Below are 18594 nucleotides of genomic sequence, written 5' to 3' on the forward strand. Positions count from 1 at the left end.
CTCCTCTCCACCTCTCCTCCCCCCTCCCCCCAGTCAAGTTCTCACCACCATCACGTGGAGGTGAAGATCGGCGTTGTGCACGCACATACCTGCGCGCGCTTCCTCAAAAGCATTCCACTTTCTCTTTCCTCACCCTCTTCTCTGTTGCCCCCCTCCCTCTTCCCTGCACCACGCCACTCTACTCCATCGCTCTTTCATTCATCGAGTGTACAGTTGTGAGCTTCTCTCTCTCTTTGAGTCGGGTTCGCAGGCGCGAGTTTTCCTTGATAAAGAGAAGAGAGGTCAACTTCACTGCCTCCAACACCGCTCAGGCGCTCGCCCTCTGACCCCCCTCCCCCTCCCCCCCCCACACACACGGAGGAGCTTTTTAGTGCCCTTCTGCGTGTCTCTGTGTGCGACTGCGGCAGTGACGCTCTTCTCCTATTCTTTTTCGTTTCCGCCCGTGAGCACGGCAGACATCGTCCCCTTCTTCCGCTTTTACAGACGTCCCGCCTGCAGCAGACGCTCTTCTGAACTCGCCATTTCATCGGACATACACCCCCCCCCCCCGTCAGACCCACTCGCGAGCACGTGCGCCAAAGTCCAGTGTTGGCCCTATCCCGCGCACTCTCTGTGCCCCTCCCTCTTTGCCTTTAGCGTGTGTGTCTGTGTGTCTTCATCGCCGTGGTGGTGCTGTTGCCCCAACCCTGCCGATTTCTTTGTGAGTCTTCGCCTCCTTCTGCGGCTTCCATCTCCTCTCCCCTTTCCCCCTTCAGCGCTGCGATTGCTCTTGGCTCTGTTGCTTCAACGCACGAAAGCCAAGAAACAGCGGGGGTCCCCATACCTGACGGCGGAGGAGGGGGCGCCTTTTGTCTGCCTGTCGGCGTATTTGGCGAGTGCGTCGGTATTTTGTGCGTTTGTTTGGACGCCTTCTCTGTCCTCGTCTGTACCCTCCCCTCCCCTCATTTTCTGTGCCGCAGTGCACCCTCTCCTGTGCTACTTTTACTCGTTCTAGTCGGGTTTTGCTTCTCCTGTCTCTGTCCAACGCCTCGTGCGCCTTGCTTGTTGGCTGTTCTTGTCTCCCTGCCGTTGCCCTCTTCCCTCCCCTCACGTGAGCTCCTCCTCCCACTCCAGTCCTTCGATTCACACGCCTTGCCAGGCTTGCCATTCACGCAAGTGCAGGGAACGACGGCAGAGCCTCTCCGCCAAAGCTGAGAGAGAAAAGACACCCCACACGCCGTAAACCTTTGCTTCCCACTATGGCGCTGAAGAGCCCAACGGACGTCGTGGTGATCACAGATGTGCCCCAGCATCACACGCCCGTCACCGCAGCGCTGCCGTCGCCTCTTCGCCCCACCATCCCGGCTACGAATCCCGCCATTGGTGGCGAGATTCAGATGCAGTTGGAAGACATCTTCGCCCGCGCCAACGAGGCCATGCCGCTGTACGAAAAACTCGGCAGGGTGGAGGGCATCTCGAACACGCTGCACACGTCCCTGACGGGCGGCGTGGATGCCGCCACGGTGGCGGCGCGCCGCGCTTTCTTTGGCCGGAACGCGCTGCCCGAGGACCCGCCACTGACGTTTTGGGCGATCTACAAGGCCTCCTGGGAGGACAGCATGATCCGCCTGCTGACGGTGGCGGCCATCGTGTCGCTCATCCTTGGGCTCACTGTGCCTGACCCCGGCCAGACGGAGGTGAACTACAAGACAGGCTGGATCGAGGGCTTTGCCATCGTCTGCTCTGTGGTCATTGTGACCACGGTGTCATCCGTGAACGACTATCGCAAGGAGCAGAAGTTCCACAAGCTGACGGAGGAGAACTCTGCGCAGCCGGTTCGCGTGCGCCGTGGCGGCGAAGAGACCACGATTGATGTGACGGAGATCGTCGTGGGCGATGTTGTGGGCCTGTCACCTGGGCTTGTGGTGCCTGTGGACGGACTCTACGTGACGGGCATGAGCGTTGTGATCGACGAGAGCAGCGTGACGGGCGAGAACGACCCTAAGAAGAAGAGCGTGGACGCGCCGTTCATCCTGACGGGGACTGTGGTGAACACTGCGGAGAGCGCGTACATGCTGGCGTGCGCCGTGGGTGAGCGCTCATTCGGTGGAAAGCTGCTGATGGAGTCGTGCGGCGCTGGCGCGCCTCGCCCGACGCCACTGCAGGAGCGGCTCAACGAGCTTGCCGACCTCATCGGTCGCATCGGTCTCGGCTCCGCGATGCTGCTGTTCGCTCTGCTCTCCATGATGGAGGTGCTCCGCATGCTGCAGCACGAACCGGGAACGTCCTACCTCCACTTCCTCGACTACTTTCTTCTCTGTGTCACCATCATCGTGGTGGCCGTGCCGGAGGGTCTGCCTCTGGCCGTGACGATCGCGCTTGCCTACTCTCAGAGCAAGATGCACGATGACAACAACCAGGTGCGCCGCCTGCGCGCGTGCGAGACGATGGGCAACGCGACGCAGATCTGCAGCGACAAGACGGGCACGCTGACGCAGAACCTGATGAGCGTGGTGCAGGGCTACGTTGGCATGCAGCACTTCATCGTGAAGCGTCCGGGCGACCTGCTGGAGCCGGTTCCGCTGTCTGACATGCGCGCGGCCTCTCTCCGCCGGCTGAGCGAGGGCATTGCGGTCAACAGCTCGAGCGAGAAGGTTGTGAGCACGACGGACAAGGAGGGCCACAGGGTTGCGCCGTACTGGCAGTGGGTGGCGGACAGGGGCAACAAGACGGACAACGCGCTGCTGGACTTCGTGGACCGCGTTGCGATGACGGAGGCGGACGCATGCGACATGAAGTCGCGGCCGCACCAGCGGACCCGCAAGGCGTGCCAGCAGCGCGGGTTCACGATCTTCCCGTTCACGAGCGACCGGAAGCGGATGAGCGCTGTTGTGCGGCAGGAGGACGGGACGCTGCTGCACCACGTGAAGGGCGGGTCTGACCGCATTCTGCCGCTGTGCGACCGGTACGTGAACGAGACGGGCGACGAGGTGCCCATGACGGACGAGGCGTGCGAGCGCATCGCGCAGCAGGTGAAGAAGCTGGCGGACATGGGGAACCGGACCATCGGTGTCGCGTACGCGGTGCTTAGCGGCACCGAGCTTCCCGAGGATGAGCCGACCGAGGCGCTGGTGTGGCTGTCCCTGCTCGGCATCCAGGACCCGCTGCGGCCGGAGGTGGCGGATGCCGTGATGAAGTGCCAGGCGGCCGGCGTGACGGTGCGCATGTGCACCGGCGACAATATCGATACGGCCGTGGCTATCTCGCGCCAATGCGGCATCTTCAATCCATACTACGGCGATCTTGCGATGACTGGCCAGGACTTCCGCAACCTTGTGTACGACGCGTACGGCGACGAGGAGCGCATGGCGAAGTTCTGGCCCGTACTGGACCACATGACGGTGATGGCGCGCTCGCAGCCGTTGGACAAGCAGCTTCTTGTGCTGATGCTGATGACGCGCGGCGAGGTTGTTGCCGTGACTGGCGACGGCACGAACGATGCGCCTGCGCTGCGCCTTGCGAACGTTGGCTTTGTGATGCGGAGCGGGACGGACATCGCGGTGAAGTCTGCGGACATTGTGCTGCTGGACGACAACTTCCGCTCTGTACAGCGAGCTGTTGTGTGGGGGCGGTGCGTGAACGACAACATCCGGAAGTTCCTGCAACTGCAGCTGACGGTGAACTACGTGTCCGTAGCGCTGACGTTCATCGGGTCGCTCATGGCGGGTGGCCGCTCCTCGCCGCTGACAACGGTGCAGCTACTGTGGGTGAACCTGATCATGGACACGCTGGCTGCCTTGGCGCTTGCGACGGAGGAGCCGAGCGAGGAGTGTCTGAAGCGGCAGCCCATTCACCGCAAGGCGCCGCTGGTGTCGCACCGCATGCACATCACGATCGCGTTGATTGCAGTGTACCAGCTGCTTCTTACACTCGTGTTGCAGGCGTTCGGTCACCGCTGGTTCGGTGCGAAGCGCCACAGCCGCGAGCACAGCACGATCGTCTTCAATGTGTTTGTATTTGGCGCGTTGTTTCACATGTTCAACTGCCGCAAGCTGTACGACGAGATCGACGTCTTTGAGGGCTTTGGGCGCTCGAGACCGTTTCTTCTCGTCGTGGGCTTCTGCGCGTTGTTTCAGGTGGTGGCCGTGCAGACGTTCGGTGACTTCATGGACGTCAGTCGCCTGCGTTTTTCGGAATGGATTGGGACGGTGACGCTGACGTTTGCCACCATCCCGCTTGGCATGACGTCGAGACTGATCCCGGCCAAGGAGGCGCGCTTCAAGCGCGAGTTTGACGCAGAGAACATCGACGAGGACGCTCAACACTTCTTGGTGAGGCTGGCCAAGGACGTCGAGCGCACCGCTGACGAGCGCGCCGGTCGGTCTGGTGAGGCTCTAAGCAAGGCGAAGCGCGCGCGTGTGCTGAGCCTGTGGTACCGTGCTTACGCCAAGCACGTGGGGACGCTGCGGGTCGTGAACGCTTTCCATCGGGCGCATTTTGACCGTGACATGACTTCGGAGTTGTCTCGCAGCGTATACCGCCAGATGTTGAAGCTCACTTCATCCAATGTGTAAGCTGCCTTGAGCTGAAGGATGACTCCTGTGGTGGCGAGACTTGCTGGCGAATGGTGGTGTCTGTATGTGTGGGGTGGGGCAACGTGGTGAAGGGGTGTTCAGGCTGGCAGACGATCAGACCGACATAGAGCTGAGCTTTTCATGTCTTCCTTGCGTGCCTGCAGTGCGGTCAATCACCTCGTCGTTTGTCCACCAGAAGCACGCGTCCGTATGCGCATTTGCGCTCACGTCATCACCATCGTGTTTTCTTCTCATGTACGCCTTCTTCGCCCCCTCCTCGCATCTTTCCCCCACCCCCTTCCTCCCGCTGTGGTTTGCTCTTTTCGTTTGCCAGTATAGTAGGGCATAGCTGCTTCGCCCTCCCTCCCTCCCTCCCTCTCTCTCTCTCTTTCCCATCTTTCCCCTCCTCTCCCCTCCCCTCAACACCCACGCCCACGCATTATCGTTGCTGCTGCTCAGGTCTGTCCCCCCCCTCTCCACTATTCATCCCTCCTCTTCTGCTCGCGTGCGTTCCTTCTGACCCTCTCTTTCTCCTTGTTTCCCTCGAGCTGCTGCTTCGCCACACCTCCCCCCCTCCCTCCCTCCCCTCCCTCCCCTCCCTCTGCCTCTTCCGCTCTCGCTGCGGCCGTGTTCCTCCTGCGCTGTAGTCGACTCCTCCCACTCTTCCGCTTTGCTGTTCCCTCCCTTTTTCTCCGCGACATTGGCGCGTGGGGCGAAGGGGCTGGTGCAGGTGGAAAGGCAGAGCGTGCGAAGAGAGAAAGCGGAGAGGGCAGGTGTGCGCAGCAACACGAGAGGAACTTGACGACGCCCCACATCAGCGGCGAACGGATGCTCCTCTCTCTCTCTCTGAAGACAAGCGAAAACAGAAGCCTCCCCCCCACTCCAACCCCGATGCCGACACCGACACACATCAGGAAACGCGATCCGCGCCCAGCATTCTCGGCTACAGTACGCACAGAGCGAAGGGGGCGAGCAAGACGTGGTGAGAGATCAGGAGAGCGCAGCAGGTGCGTGTCTCAGTGCTTCTTTGAGTTTTTTTTTCCTCTCTTATTGTTTTGTGGTTTGCTTGTCCGTCCCCCATTTTTCTCTCTCTCTGCCGCTCCCTTACTTGGTGCAAGCGCACGCGTGTGGGCGTAGACGGAGTGTGGCGACAGGAGTTAACTCAGGGGATGCCGTGGATGGGGGACACCACCCAAGGTCCACACATGATCTCGTGCCATCCTAAGTGGTGGAGGACCTCAACTGGAAGAGCGTGGGCATGCACCGTAACGCCAGTCACACGGAGGTCAAGTGGTGGCGTTGCTGATCCTTCTCTTGTGGATAACAGAAATGCAACAGGAGCAAGAGGGAATAGACGGCACTGCAGCGACGGGCGGAAGTGGAGGAGTGTGAGGTGTGTCGGGAGGGGAGGGGGAAGGGGAACGGATTCAGCTGCTGGGGCGGCAGTGCATCGATCCGCCGCACACCTCTCTTCTTGCACGCGTTGCTTCCCTTCTCTGTATGTGCTGCCACCCACCCAGCCAGCCAGCACCAGGGTGGTGGTAGTGGCGGCGGCTGGGTGACTGTGTTGCGGAGAGAGGGGGATGGGAGGGTACAACGAGCAGGTGCACTTACCTCTGTCTGTGTTCAAGCTGTCGTGTACCCTAATCATGCACGGCTTTACGGAAGCCACCTCTTCTCCTTTCTCTCGCGCTCACTCCCTCTGTCATCGTCTCCCCCACCCCCTTCTGCGCTGCGCACAGCTGACTGGCGGCAGCGGGCCGATATCTGCACACACCCTCCTCCCCCCACCCACATGCACCGACATTTCTTCTCTCTTCTGCCCCTTCCCTCTCTTTGACGAGCCCCTTCAGTGTCTCTCCAGACGTCTACACGCGTACCCCCCCTCGCCTCCCCTCCCCTCCTCCAACTTCCGCCTCGCTCTCACCTGGCCTGCGCACCGATCAACGCAGTGGACGGCACTAACAAAGTAAAACGAGCGAACAGGGCAAACAAAAAATGTACGCCGGCTTTCCCAGGCTCAACGTGACGGAGGCGCAGGAGGCCGTCGATCTCGACTTCGAGCTGGCGAACGAGAAGGGCTGCGTGAAAGCAACCGAGCTCCTGGTGCCCAAGGTGGTGAACTTGTCATTCCCTGCCGTGTGCGCGCTGCTCTACAACGCACGCACCGCGACGAGCAGCCGCAACATCTTCGGCAGCGTCATCGGCCTCCAGCTGCAGGACGTTGTCGAGGTGACGGACGTCAAGATTAACCCGTCCATCGACATTGAGGAGGATGACCGCATGACCGAGGAGGAGCGCATGGAGCGGGTGCGCAAGGAGCGTAAGCTGCTGGACGTCGACAAGGCAATCTTCGAGAATATGTACAATCAAGAGAACCTCGACACGAACGTCATTGGCCAGTTTGTCATCTCCAGCGCCCGCTTCAACCCCTTTTCCACGCGCACGATGCGCAAGCTGCAGGAGCTGCACAGGGAGAGCCTGCCAGCGATTCTTCTGACGTACGATCCCTTCCGCACAGGCCTGCTAGGCCGCCCCCACATCCGCGCCTACACGCCGACGGCGGCCTATTACAAGTATGACTCGCTTGTGTCGACCGAGCGCGGCTACCAGCGTCGCCGTAGCCTGGCGCAGTACGCCAAGGAGAGTGGGGTCACCAAGGAGGGTGTGCTCCACGAGATTCCGGTGAAGTTGGAGGTGGACGCCTTCCACAGGCTGAACTTGATGAACCTGCAACCGACTTCAATCGGCGATTCCTTCAAGGCCATACAGAGTATGGCAGTGAGCAACTACATGGAGGCGCTGCTTAGCTCGATCCGTAACAACACGGATCAGCTGAAGCAGAAACTTGATTACGAAGGTAATATTAAGGATAACGGCAACGTGCCCGTCGGTCAGGATGCGGAAACGATGCTGCTCATGAAGCACGTGCGTGACCAGACGGACCACCTGGATGCGCTCTGCGATAGCACCCTGCTCTACTCCTCGATGCTACGTGATCTGTAGAAGGTGAGGTATACGGGTGAGAAACGCAGGAGGCTGAGCTGCAGTGTGAGGCGTCGCTGTTGACTCCGTCTATCGATTGGTGGCATGCATTAGGTGCATGTGGGCATGTGCATGTCTGGCAGACTCTGGCTTTGGTGATTCTTGTTGTTGTTGTTAAGCTATTTAAAGGTAACACATGTGAAGTGCGCTGTGTTGCGTCTCTCTCTCTCTCTGTGCGTGTGATTTGCGTGTGTGTGTGTGTGTCGAGACTCGCTACCCTAAAGAACAGCAGCAGAAAGAAAAGCGATGCGTACTTCAGCGGTGCTGACAGGCCAGGCGGCATCAGGCGAGAGGACAGCAAGAGAGAAAGAGAGAGAGACACATGGGAGTTTTCGTGCGCGGAAACGCGGTTGTTTTCTTTCCACGCTCTCCTAGAGAAGACGTCGCTCTATCGTTCTCCTACGCCACTGTCGCTGCGTGCGGTCACTCGAAATGGGCCTGCTGAGCCGCAGAAAAAAGGTCTTCAGCAGCTTAGTGCGAGGCCTCGGGGGTGGCGGTGGCCTGCCCGACGTGTTGCATCGCGCACGACTGACACAGCGGAGGCGACACGTACACGGGCGAGTCGAATGACGTCTTCCTCCACTTCTCTCTTGCTACTACAACGGTTCTTTTATCCCTCTTTCCTCTCTTTATATCCGCCGGCTGACTTTCTCTCTTTCTCTCTCTCGTTCTATTCAGTGGTGTCTGCTGTGTTACGGCTGGCGCCTTAGAGTCTCCCTCCCTCCCTCACTCAAAGTACGTACACAAGCGTGAAGGCGAACTGATCCCTCACCTCACATCATTCATCGACTCACGTTGGTTTTTGCGGTGGCGTTCTTCACACACTGAGCAGCTGTGCAACGCTCCAGAACGAGCCTTCAGCGAGGGTGCGCCCACTTTGTGTGTGCACACACACTTGGCCGAATAATCGATAGCAGGCAGACGAGCCGATACGCGCACAGTGTGTCCCCCTCTTCCCTCACCTTCCCCCCTCTCTCTCTCACCAGTCCTTTCGCCATAGGAGCATGTAAAGTACTAATGCCCGTAGGAGTCAGCGCCTCTTCCCTGCCCGTCCCACCACCTTCTCTCTTTCCTTAGCTGCGTCTCCGCCTCTCTCTCTCCCTACATCCGGCGTTGCCTGCGGTTGTGCTTCTCTCCCGCCTTCCTCGTGTCTGTGTCGCCGTCAGCAAACGCCCAATTACCCCGTCGCCATCGTCGCCGCCCTCAACAGCGTCTCGCTCTCACGCTCTTCCCCTACTCTGCTCTGACTTGCAAACTGGGGCTTTGCGTACGAGACGGAGTGAAGGGCACAGCGAGCGAGCGCGAGCGACCATCGGCCACAGCGCCCCACGAGCCACACAAAGTCACCCAGAAGGGAGCGACAACGTGCTCCTCCGCGGACCACTTCACCCCACCTTTCCTCTCCCCACCCCACACCGTGGGAGGCACTTGAGGGGCATCCATTGATGTGAACATGTCAGAGATGGGCGATCATGATACTTTGCTGCCGTTGCACTCGGCGACCAGCGTCTCTCGGTCGTACGGCACGTACGACTACGACGTTCACGAGTTTGACCGCCTGCGCAAAGAGGACATAGCCTACTCCGTAAGGCAGCGCTTCAGCAAGCGCTCGAACACGCTCATCACGGGTGGCGAGCACTTCGGTACTGGGATACAGGAGTCTCTCGAGGACATCTTCGCCCGCGCCAACGAGGCCATGCCGCTGTACGAAAAACTCGGCAGGGTGGAGGGCATCTCGAACACGCTGCACACGTCCCTGACGGGCGGCGTGGATGCCGCCACGGTGGCGGCGCGCCGCGCTTTCTTTGGCCGGAACGCGCTGCCCGAGGACCCGCCACTGACGTTTTGGGCGATCTACAAGGCCTCCTGGGAGGACAGCATGATCCGCCTGCTGACGGTGGCGGCCATCGTGTCGCTCATCCTTGGGCTCACTGTGCCTGACCCCGGCCAGACGGAGGTGAACTACAAGACAGGCTGGATCGAGGGCTTTGCCATCGTCTGCTCTGTGGTCATTGTGACCACGGTGTCATCCGTGAACGACTATCGCAAGGAGCAGAAGTTCCACAAGCTGACGGAGGAGAACTCTGCGCAGCCGGTTCGCGTGCGCCGTGGCGGCGAAGAGACCACGATTGATGTGACGGAGATCGTCGTGGGCGATGTTGTGGGCCTGTCACCTGGGCTTGTGGTGCCTGTGGACGGACTCTACGTGACGGGCATGAGCGTTGTGATCGACGAGAGCAGCGTGACGGGCGAGAACGACCCTAAGAAGAAGAGCGTGGACGCGCCGTTCATCCTGACGGGGACTGTGGTGAACACTGCGGAGAGCGCGTACATGCTGGCGTGCGCCGTGGGTGAGCGCTCATTCGGTGGAAAGCTGCTGATGGAGTCGTGCGGCGCTGGCGCGCCTCGCCCGACGCCACTGCAGGAGCGGCTCAACGAGCTTGCCGACCTCATCGGTCGCATCGGTCTCGGCTCCGCGATGCTGCTGTTCGCTCTGCTCTCCATGATGGAGGTGCTCCGCATGCTGCAGCACGAACCGGGAACGTCCTACCTCCACTTCCTCGACTACTTTCTTCTCTGTGTCACCATCATCGTGGTGGCCGTGCCGGAGGGTCTGCCTCTGGCCGTGACGATCGCGCTTGCCTACTCTCAGAGCAAGATGCACGATGACAACAACCAGGTGCGCCGCCTGCGCGCGTGCGAGACGATGGGCAACGCGACGCAGATCTGCAGCGACAAGACGGGCACGCTGACGCAGAACCTGATGAGCGTGGTGCAGGGCTACGTTGGCATGCAGCACTTCATCGTGAAGCGTCCGGGCGACCTGCTGGAGCCGGTTCCGCTGTCTGACATGCGCGCGGCCTCTCTCCGCCGGCTGAGCGAGGGCATTGCGGTCAACAGCTCGAGCGAGAAGGTTGTGAGCACGACGGACAAGGAGGGCCACAGGGTTGCGCCGTACTGGCAGTGGGTGGCGGACAGGGGCAACAAGACGGACAACGCGCTGCTGGACTTCGTGGACCGCGTTGCGATGACGGAGGCGGACGCATGCGACATGAAGTCGCGGCCGCACCAGCGGACCCGCAAGGCGTGCCAGCAGCGCGGGTTCACGATCTTCCCGTTCACGAGCGACCGGAAGCGGATGAGCGCTGTTGTGCGGCAGGAGGACGGGACGCTGCTGCACCACGTGAAGGGCGGGTCTGACCGCATTCTGCCGCTGTGCGACCGGTACGTGAACGAGACGGGCGACGAGGTGCCCATGACGGACGAGGCGTGCGAGCGCATCGCGCAGCAGGTGAAGAAGCTGGCGGACATGGGGAACCGGACCATCGGTGTCGCGTACGCGGTGCTTAGCGGCACCGAGCTTCCCGAGGATGAGCCGACCGAGGCGCTGGTGTGGCTGTCCCTGCTCGGCATCCAGGACCCGCTGCGGCCGGAGGTGGCGGATGCCGTGATGAAGTGCCAGGCGGCCGGCGTGACGGTGCGCATGTGCACCGGCGACAATATCGATACGGCCGTGGCTATCTCGCGCCAATGCGGCATCTTCAATCCATACTACGGCGATCTTGCGATGACTGGCCAGGACTTCCGCAACCTTGTGTACGACGCGTACGGCGACGAGGAGCGCATGGCGAAGTTCTGGCCCGTACTGGACCACATGACGGTGATGGCGCGCTCGCAGCCGTTGGACAAGCAGCTTCTTGTGCTGATGCTGATGACGCGCGGCGAGGTTGTTGCCGTGACTGGCGACGGCACGAACGATGCGCCTGCGCTGCGCCTTGCGAACGTTGGCTTTGTGATGCGGAGCGGGACGGACATCGCGGTGAAGTCTGCGGACATTGTGCTGCTGGACGACAACTTCCGCTCTGTACAGCGAGCTGTTGTGTGGGGGCGGTGCGTGAACGACAACATCCGGAAGTTCCTGCAACTGCAGCTGACGGTGAACTACGTGTCCGTAGCGCTGACGTTCATCGGGTCGCTCATGGCGGGTGGCCGCTCCTCGCCGCTGACAACGGTGCAGCTACTGTGGGTGAACCTGATCATGGACACGCTGGCTGCCTTGGCGCTTGCGACGGAGGAGCCGAGCGAGGAGTGTCTGAAGCGGCAGCCCATTCACCGCAAGGCGCCGCTGGTGTCGCGCCGCATGCACATGACCATATTTATGGCAGCAGCGTACATGTTGGGCCTTACGCTCAGCATGCAGGCGTACGGCAATGTGTTATTCAAGGCAGGTCCACTCGGCGGCATTGAGCACAGCACGATCGTCTTCAATGTGTTTGTGTTGTGCACGTTGTTTCACATGTTCAACTGCCGCAAGCTGTACGAGGAGTTTAACGTGCTGGAGGGCCTGTTGTCTCGCTCACCTCTCTTCATTGGTGTCATTACGTTCTGCTTCGCCTTTCAGGTGGTGGCCGTGCAAGTGTTCGGTGACTTTATGAAGGTCACGTCACTGCGATCGGAGGAGTGGCTCGGCTGCGTGATCGTCGCCATTGGTGTCCTCGTTGTCGGCTTTATATCTCGTTTAATTCCCGTTTGCGAGCCCTCCTTCGAGAAGACGTTTGATGGAAGTATGCTCGATGAGGACGCCAAGGCGGTACTGGCAAGGGTCGACAGCGCCGTTACCAAGGCGCAGGCGACGACTGAGGAGTACAAGGAGGGTATCTACCTCGATAAGGCGCGTAGGCTTCGTGCGCGTGCGCTGTGGAATGAGGCGCGCCACCACCATCTCCACGTGAGCCGCATCGTCAACGCGTTCCGTCGCACAAGGGTGGATAGATTGGAGGAGGGGAGGCACTTAGGCGTCATTTAAACGTGAGGGTGGCGTGAGCCCCCTCCCCCCGCCTCTCCTTTTCGTGTTACTTCTCTCCGGCAGAGAACACAACGTGTGTGTGTGTTTTTTAATTATTATTTTTTTTTGGGCCGGCGCGGCTCCCTTGGCAATCCCCCCTCGACACCAGCCTATACTCTGCACGTGAGGCGCACTTTACCCCACAGGCCTGCAGAGGGCCTCTGCTGCCCCGGATTTTCAGTACACCGGCGTCGCAAGCGAGAGGATGCACGGCGGTCGCGTCTCCGTGCTCACACAACAGGACACGTGCATGGGTGTGGGACCTCCCCCCCGTTCTTGAGGGGGAAGTGGACGCTGTGGCAGTCTGGCATCGCTGCGGTGACCCTACTAGACGGCTGCATTTCATGTCAGGCTGCCTATTTAAGAACGGCGTGGTGAGGCGGGAGGTGGTCAATCACCCCAGCTCCGCACAGGCCTCTTCCGCTTGGCCCACCCGCTGCTGTCAGAGGCGTGCGGGTCCTGAAGAGCGCGGAATGCCCCCTGCTGCCCCAGACTAATTGCAGGGTCCGACGTGTCGCGGCAATGCGGGAACGCCATCCAGACACGCCTCTAATACGTGGACGGTAGCGGAGGGCGAAGGCAGCGAGCGACCCAGACACGCAGCCCCATCATCCTAAAAACAGGCCCCAGTGCCTGCAGACGTGAGCACTCCGCGTTTGCACTACCGGCACCTGCTGGCGCGGTGTATGGCTTCCCAACATGGCACCCCGAGGCCGGAGCAGCACGGGTGAGATGGAACAGGCGTACAGAGAGCCACACTGATCAGCTTCCCAATGCATGTGCGCGAAATGGGCGGCATCTCCTACACCCGTCCGGGTGGACTGATACGACACAGAGGCTGGAGGCAGGACAAGAGCACCCCGGATCACACCGTTGGGTCCTCCAGACTCCCATGTGGAGAGCTTCCACGCCATAGAGTGCCACACCTTGAAGTGTATGAAGGTGAAACATGGCACACAAGCAAAGCACAGGATCTCAGAGGGCCCTGACCTGCAGCTGGCCGGCTTCCATTTTCAGGTGATCCGGCATGCGCCTGCACCAGGCCCTACTGTCCGCACGACACGCCACCTCTTTCACTCTCGAGCAGTACCCTGCGGCCCCGCCCTGCCTGGATTGAGGCGTGCGGTCCAGCCGAGTCCGTCTGGCGCCGATCGCGCAGCACATCTCCAAAGTGGGGGTGAGGAAGGACAAGGGGGGCCGTTAGACGCGCGGCCCGATTTGACGGCAGGACGGTTCGTCCCAGGACGACGAGGGTTTTCGCCGCGGTGCAGCGCAGGGGCACAATGGGGGAGCGGTGATGGTGTTGGTGATGTTGTGCGTCTCATTCTCGCCTCGGTCGTGGTGGAGGGGGGCACGCTGAGGGGGAAAGGGACGAGGGCCTTTTCGCTATAAATTCATGAGGTTTTCCATCGCCGGCGGCGTATTGGTCTGACTGCATGCACGTGTGTGTGCTAGGTGCCTCGCCGCTTTCCCCCTCCTGGGATGCTTGCCACCTCACTCCCAGCGTGTCCTATCCCCCCCCCTCCCCACGGAGGAGGCGCATGCACAGCCACATGTCTTTCCCCCATCCGTGTATTTTATGTGGTGTCGAGCAGCCTCCCGTGCGCTCTCGTATGCGTGGGTGCAGGGGCGTGTGCGTCTGTTTCCCCTGACCATTTTTCGCGTTGTCCGCTGCGCTAAGGATGGAGGGCTCCTCGGTGCTCCCCTGCTCAGTGTGGGGAAGTCAGGCAAGCCCCTCTTTCCTTGCCAATGCCGAGCCGCTCCTGGCGCTGACAGGGTCAAGCGCCTACGACGCGGGAAGGTCAGGGTGATGTACCGCTACGGATGCCGGCGGTCAGGTCCTTTATGGCGTTGCGCTGGAGAGACCTGCGGCAGCGAACCCGCTTGTTCCATGCATATGATGAGCAGGGTGTCAGGGCGACTCGAACGCATTCCATCTGGCCCTCGCTGCCTACGGGTATGAGGAGCCTGACCCCACCCAAGGGGGGGGGCGCACGACGTGACGGGCCTGCGAGGCGAGTTGTCGACAGAGTTTGAGGCAGAGACCGTGCTGAGGTGACTGAGTCAGCGCCTTGCGGTAGCACGTGTCGATGGCTGCCTTGCACCACGCGAATTGGTCAGTTGCAGGCCGAGGGTGGAGGGGGCAGGTTGGGGATTTGGGCTTGTGTGTTGCACGGCAGGGAGTTGCCAGGTCGAGACTAACAAAGAGCTCCCTTCCCTTGATGGCCTGCCCATGTGTGTGTGTGCCTGTGGGGGGAGGGCGGGGCTGAGGTGGTTTCCCTCCTCCACCTCCTCCCACCACCACCACCACCACTACTACGACTTACCACCGTCGCTTTTCGTTTCGCGCGCTCTTTTCGCTGCGGCCGCCATTTTCCCACTGCTTGTGGGGCGGCGATAGTGTAGAGAGCCAAGCCACATGTCCCTGTATTCCCCTCCACCGCTCTGCGGGGCCTGTGCTTTGCTTTGGCCAAACGCTATTTCCTTCTCGTTTGTTCTCTCGATCGTGTTTTCATCATTTGCCCTCATACTCACACCTCCCTCCCCCATTTCCCCACCTCTACCTTTCGAATGTGCGTGTGTGTGTGTGTGTGTGTGTGTGCTGCGCTACATTGAGGAGGAGAGAGGGGAAGGGGGGGGGGAGAATCAAAGAACAGTCAAGAGGAGCGCTATCGAGGCCAACGGATTTCGGGAAACGGCGCGGCATGGCGGTGTGAGCATGTCTGTGCGTGGCGTACCCCAGCCGCTTATGTGGCCCTCTGGATGTTTATCTTCGTGGGGGAGGAGGGGGGAGGGGAATGCAGTGAAGCGATATCTCGTGGCAATGGGAGAGGGGGGTACGGTGACTCATCACTCTTAGTTTGGTGGGCAAGAGCAACAGCGGTGTCTATTGTGCTCTTCGTCTCCTTTCTGGCGCGCACGCTCTCTCTCCCTCTCTCTTCTGGATCCTCTAGTCCCTGCGCCTCCCTCCTTTCCCAGAGTTCCCCACTCAATGAATGCACTCGCACGACTCTGTGTGCGTGTGGTGGTGTGTATCTCGGCGTCCTTGTGTGTTTCTTCTTGCCTTGCAGTGTTCCCTCTCCCTCTCCCTTCACTTCACTTCACTAGCGTCGCCTCTCCCACGCAACGCCAGCCAAACAGGCCTACACTCGCCTTCTGCACGTGCCATCCACTCCCTCCTCTCTACCCCCCCTTTTTGCAGGTACACACGTGCATGCGCTAACCCACACACACTCACTCACTCACACACTCACACACACACTCACACACACACTCACACACACACTCACACACACACACTCACTCACTCACTCACATGTTTGTCCGCATTCGGGGCAAGGGCGCCTGCCCAGAGAACTCGCAGGCGGCAGCGATGAGCATTCGCGGCTTCCGACACACGCACAGCCCGCCGCCCTTGGATTCGCATTATTCAGTGCTGCTCCTCTCACCGAGCTTGACGTCCACGTCCACGGATGCGGCGACGAAGACAGACAAGCCTGCTGGACCACCAACTACAGCAGCGGAGCCATTCCGCTTTGCACTTTTTCCAGTTGGTATTCAGGCAGCAACCCCTGCTGCGGCGCAGGCACAGTACATGAGCCTATCGATGGCAGCGATTTCCTCTGCCAAGGCAAACGACGGCGCCACAACTACTGCCCCGCTGTCGCCTCCGGTGACCCTCGACAGCGAGGCAAACCGCATGCTGTGGAAGGAGACGTGGAACTTATATGACATTCTCTACGACGAGGTGCCGCTCTTGCCCTGGATCGAGACGACCGACGATGGGGTGGCGGCGGCTTTGGTGGAGACGGTGGAGCGGGAGCTTTGCAAACTCGCTTTGTCCGACGTGGCGTCGCCAATGACGACAGAGTTGCACTCGTTGACATCGTTGGCGGACAAGACGGACGGCTTCAAGCTCGCCTCCGCTTGCACGGGCAGCCGTCAGGTGGTGGTGTGCGCACACTACTACTCCTCTGCCCCCCTGTCGGAGAATTTGTTTCACGGCGTTGAGGGGCGCCGCGCCTCCAACGCAGCGGAGCCGAGATTGGTAGCCTCGCCCGTGTCGATGGAGGGGCCTGTGGTGGTTCTGGATCTCGCCGACTTACCGGCTGCACAGGCCGGCGGCAAGGCGATGGTGAATATTGCCTGGTACACCTCGTTTGCAGCGATGCAGCCCGACAGTGCGCTGCTCCGCTGCCGCGCTGTCGTGGTGCGCCTCCCCTACACGTCGGTTCCGACGTACACGCAGGCTTGCAGGCACTGCGCCTTGTCGACTTCGTCTGCAGACGCGGCACCGACCATGGCGGATGCTTTCCGCGAAGCGGTCGATTTCATCGGCGAGCACGTGGCCGCTGTCTATCAAGGGATGGTGCTGGCGTTGCAGACCGCATCTCCTGAGTTGGCAGCGAAGTGCACAGGGGCACCACCAGTGGTGGTGATTGGTAGCACGCCGGCGGCGCTCAGTAGCTGTCTTGGCTTTCTGCTTGAAACTCCTGTTGCATCGACTACGGAGAAGTTCAATCGTGCCAACGTCGTTGTTATCTACGGCGATCATCTCGGCCCGATGGATACGGGCAGCGCTGGCGCCAGCGACACGCACAGTGCCGTTGAGGCCCGCAGTGCACACATGGTGGGGCAATACAAGTCCATTGGGGGTACTTGCGGCTTCCCGGTAGATTTTGAAATGGTGCTGGTGCCGCTGAAGGCGTTGCTCGATGGCGGGGAGGAGCCATGGGACGAGTACACGCTGCGGGAGCGAGCTCGACTGAACTTTTGCCCGTGCTGTGGCGACTGCAGTAACAACAACAACAAAGGCTGTTCCAACAAGCATGACCATGGACTCGGTCATTGCGGTAGCCATTAGTGAGAGAGAGAGAGCGAAGGGTCATTCCTTGGCTTTGTTGAAGTCAAGAGAGCATACCGGTGACGCGTAGCCACTCATGTTCTGGTCTTGTGCGCCGCTGCGGTTGTGTTCGAGACTGACCAACGACGTTGCTAGCTGAGAGGTGTAACTCACTTGTACGGTGTGCATCTTAGGGTGCTGGCTGCTCTTGCCCTTACCCTCTGAATTGAGCTCTTCTTGTGAGCCCCCCCCCCTACGACCTGTACACCGTGTCACTGCGAGCACGCATGGGCAGGCATAGGTGTGCGGAAATTTGAGTTTGTTTCTTCATGCTTGTTACAGTAGTACACTGTCTTGAACGCCGCTGTCGACGGCGGTCGGCTGACTTGCTTCTCTCTTTTCAGTGTTCTGTTCGATCTTGTGAGCTTTCCAGCGTGCGTGCCTGTGAGTGGCAACGCCTTTCCCTTTCCACGTGGCGTTGCTGCTTGACACGGCACCCCCACCAGACCCACACTGCGGACATGAAAGCGCATTAATGGACAGTAGGTCGCCCCCCGCCCCGCTCCGCTCCGCCACACATGGACACACACACACACACACACGCACGGACATTGCCCCTCTACCACTGTAGGCGTCCCTTCTCTCTCGTTTTCTCGCTGTGGGACTACATGTGCGCCTGTCTCCTCTCCCTCTCTTTCCCCCCTTTCGCTGTCTTGCGCGTCAAGGGCACGTGTGTGGGTGTTGTGTCCCTGCACCGCTTGTCTCTCTACAGCACGGTGACAAAGAGCCCCCCGCCCTTCCCTGCACTGACCGACACAGCCAGAAGCGACAGCGAAGGGGACAGGGCAAGTCGTATCCACCACAAGAGCGAAAAAAGCCACCGACGCTGTTTCACCTCTCGCAGCCTTGTTCATTCTTTTCCACTGGAGTCAAGACTCCACTATGCGTATGTGTGTGTGTTTGTGTGTGTGGCGTCTCTACATGGGCGTAGATTCACAGGCACATACGCGCCTACAGGCCTTGTTTGCTCAGTGGCGCTGGCTTTCCCGCGACTATGGTACCAGGGCACTACTCCCATCACCTCCCACCCCCCTCCCTCTCGCTCCCTCCTCTCGCTCCTCTCCCCCTCGTCGCGCTCTCTGCGTCATCATCACGCGCTTATGCGCACCTGCCTGGGGGCGCGGCCGTTGCTTTCCCTTCTTCTTGCGTACCACTGCACAAACAATATGGAGCACTGCAAGCGCTTCTCTCGGGCACTTCTCTCTCCCCACCGACCACCAACGTGACGCACCTACACAACAACAACA

The 18594-nt window shown here is 60.4% G+C and overlaps 4 protein-coding genes across 4 annotated transcripts, besides 2 other annotated features; all 4 read left to right on the top strand.

Annotated features, from left to right (window-relative positions):
* Window positions 1-1238: 1238 nt before the first annotated feature.
* Window positions 1239-4553, top strand: LPMP_070680 (vacuolar-type Ca2+-ATPase, putative; the record flags this gene model as incomplete). Its single annotated transcript, XM_010705774.1, has 1 exon — window positions 1239-4553. One exon carries the CDS (start codon window positions 1239-1241, stop codon window positions 4551-4553), a length of 3315 nt encoding a protein of 1104 aa, XP_010704076.1.
* A 1998-nt stretch (window positions 4554-6551) lies between these two features.
* On the top strand, window positions 6552-7559 carry LPMP_070690 (hypothetical protein; the record flags this gene model as incomplete). The annotated part of the gene is made up of 1 exon (XM_010705775.1): window positions 6552-7559. One exon carries the CDS (start codon window positions 6552-6554, stop codon window positions 7557-7559), a length of 1008 nt encoding a protein of 335 aa, XP_010704077.1.
* A 1492-nt stretch (window positions 7560-9051) lies between these two features.
* Window positions 9052-12405, top strand: LPMP_070700 (vacuolar-type Ca2+-ATPase, putative; the record flags this gene model as incomplete). The annotated part of the gene is made up of 1 exon (XM_010705776.1): window positions 9052-12405. One exon carries the CDS (start codon window positions 9052-9054, stop codon window positions 12403-12405), a length of 3354 nt encoding a protein of 1117 aa, XP_010704078.1.
* Window positions 12406-12569: 164 nt separating this feature from the next.
* Window positions 12570-13774: a repeat region.
* A 351-nt stretch (window positions 13775-14125) lies between these two features.
* Window positions 14126-14642: a repeat region.
* Window positions 14643-15760: 1118 nt separating this feature from the next.
* LPMP_070710 (hypothetical protein) lies at window positions 15761-17308 on the top strand (the record flags this gene model as incomplete). Its single annotated transcript, XM_010705777.1, has 1 exon — window positions 15761-17308. One exon carries the CDS (start codon window positions 15761-15763, stop codon window positions 17306-17308), a length of 1548 nt encoding a protein of 515 aa, XP_010704079.1.
* Between the last annotated feature and the right edge of the window lie 1286 nt (window positions 17309-18594).

Source organism: Leishmania panamensis (assembly GCF_000755165.1).
Source record: "Leishmania panamensis strain MHOM/PA/94/PSC-1 chromosome 7 sequence".
NCBI classification, from domain to species: domain Eukaryota; phylum Euglenozoa; class Kinetoplastea; order Trypanosomatida; family Trypanosomatidae; genus Leishmania; species Leishmania panamensis.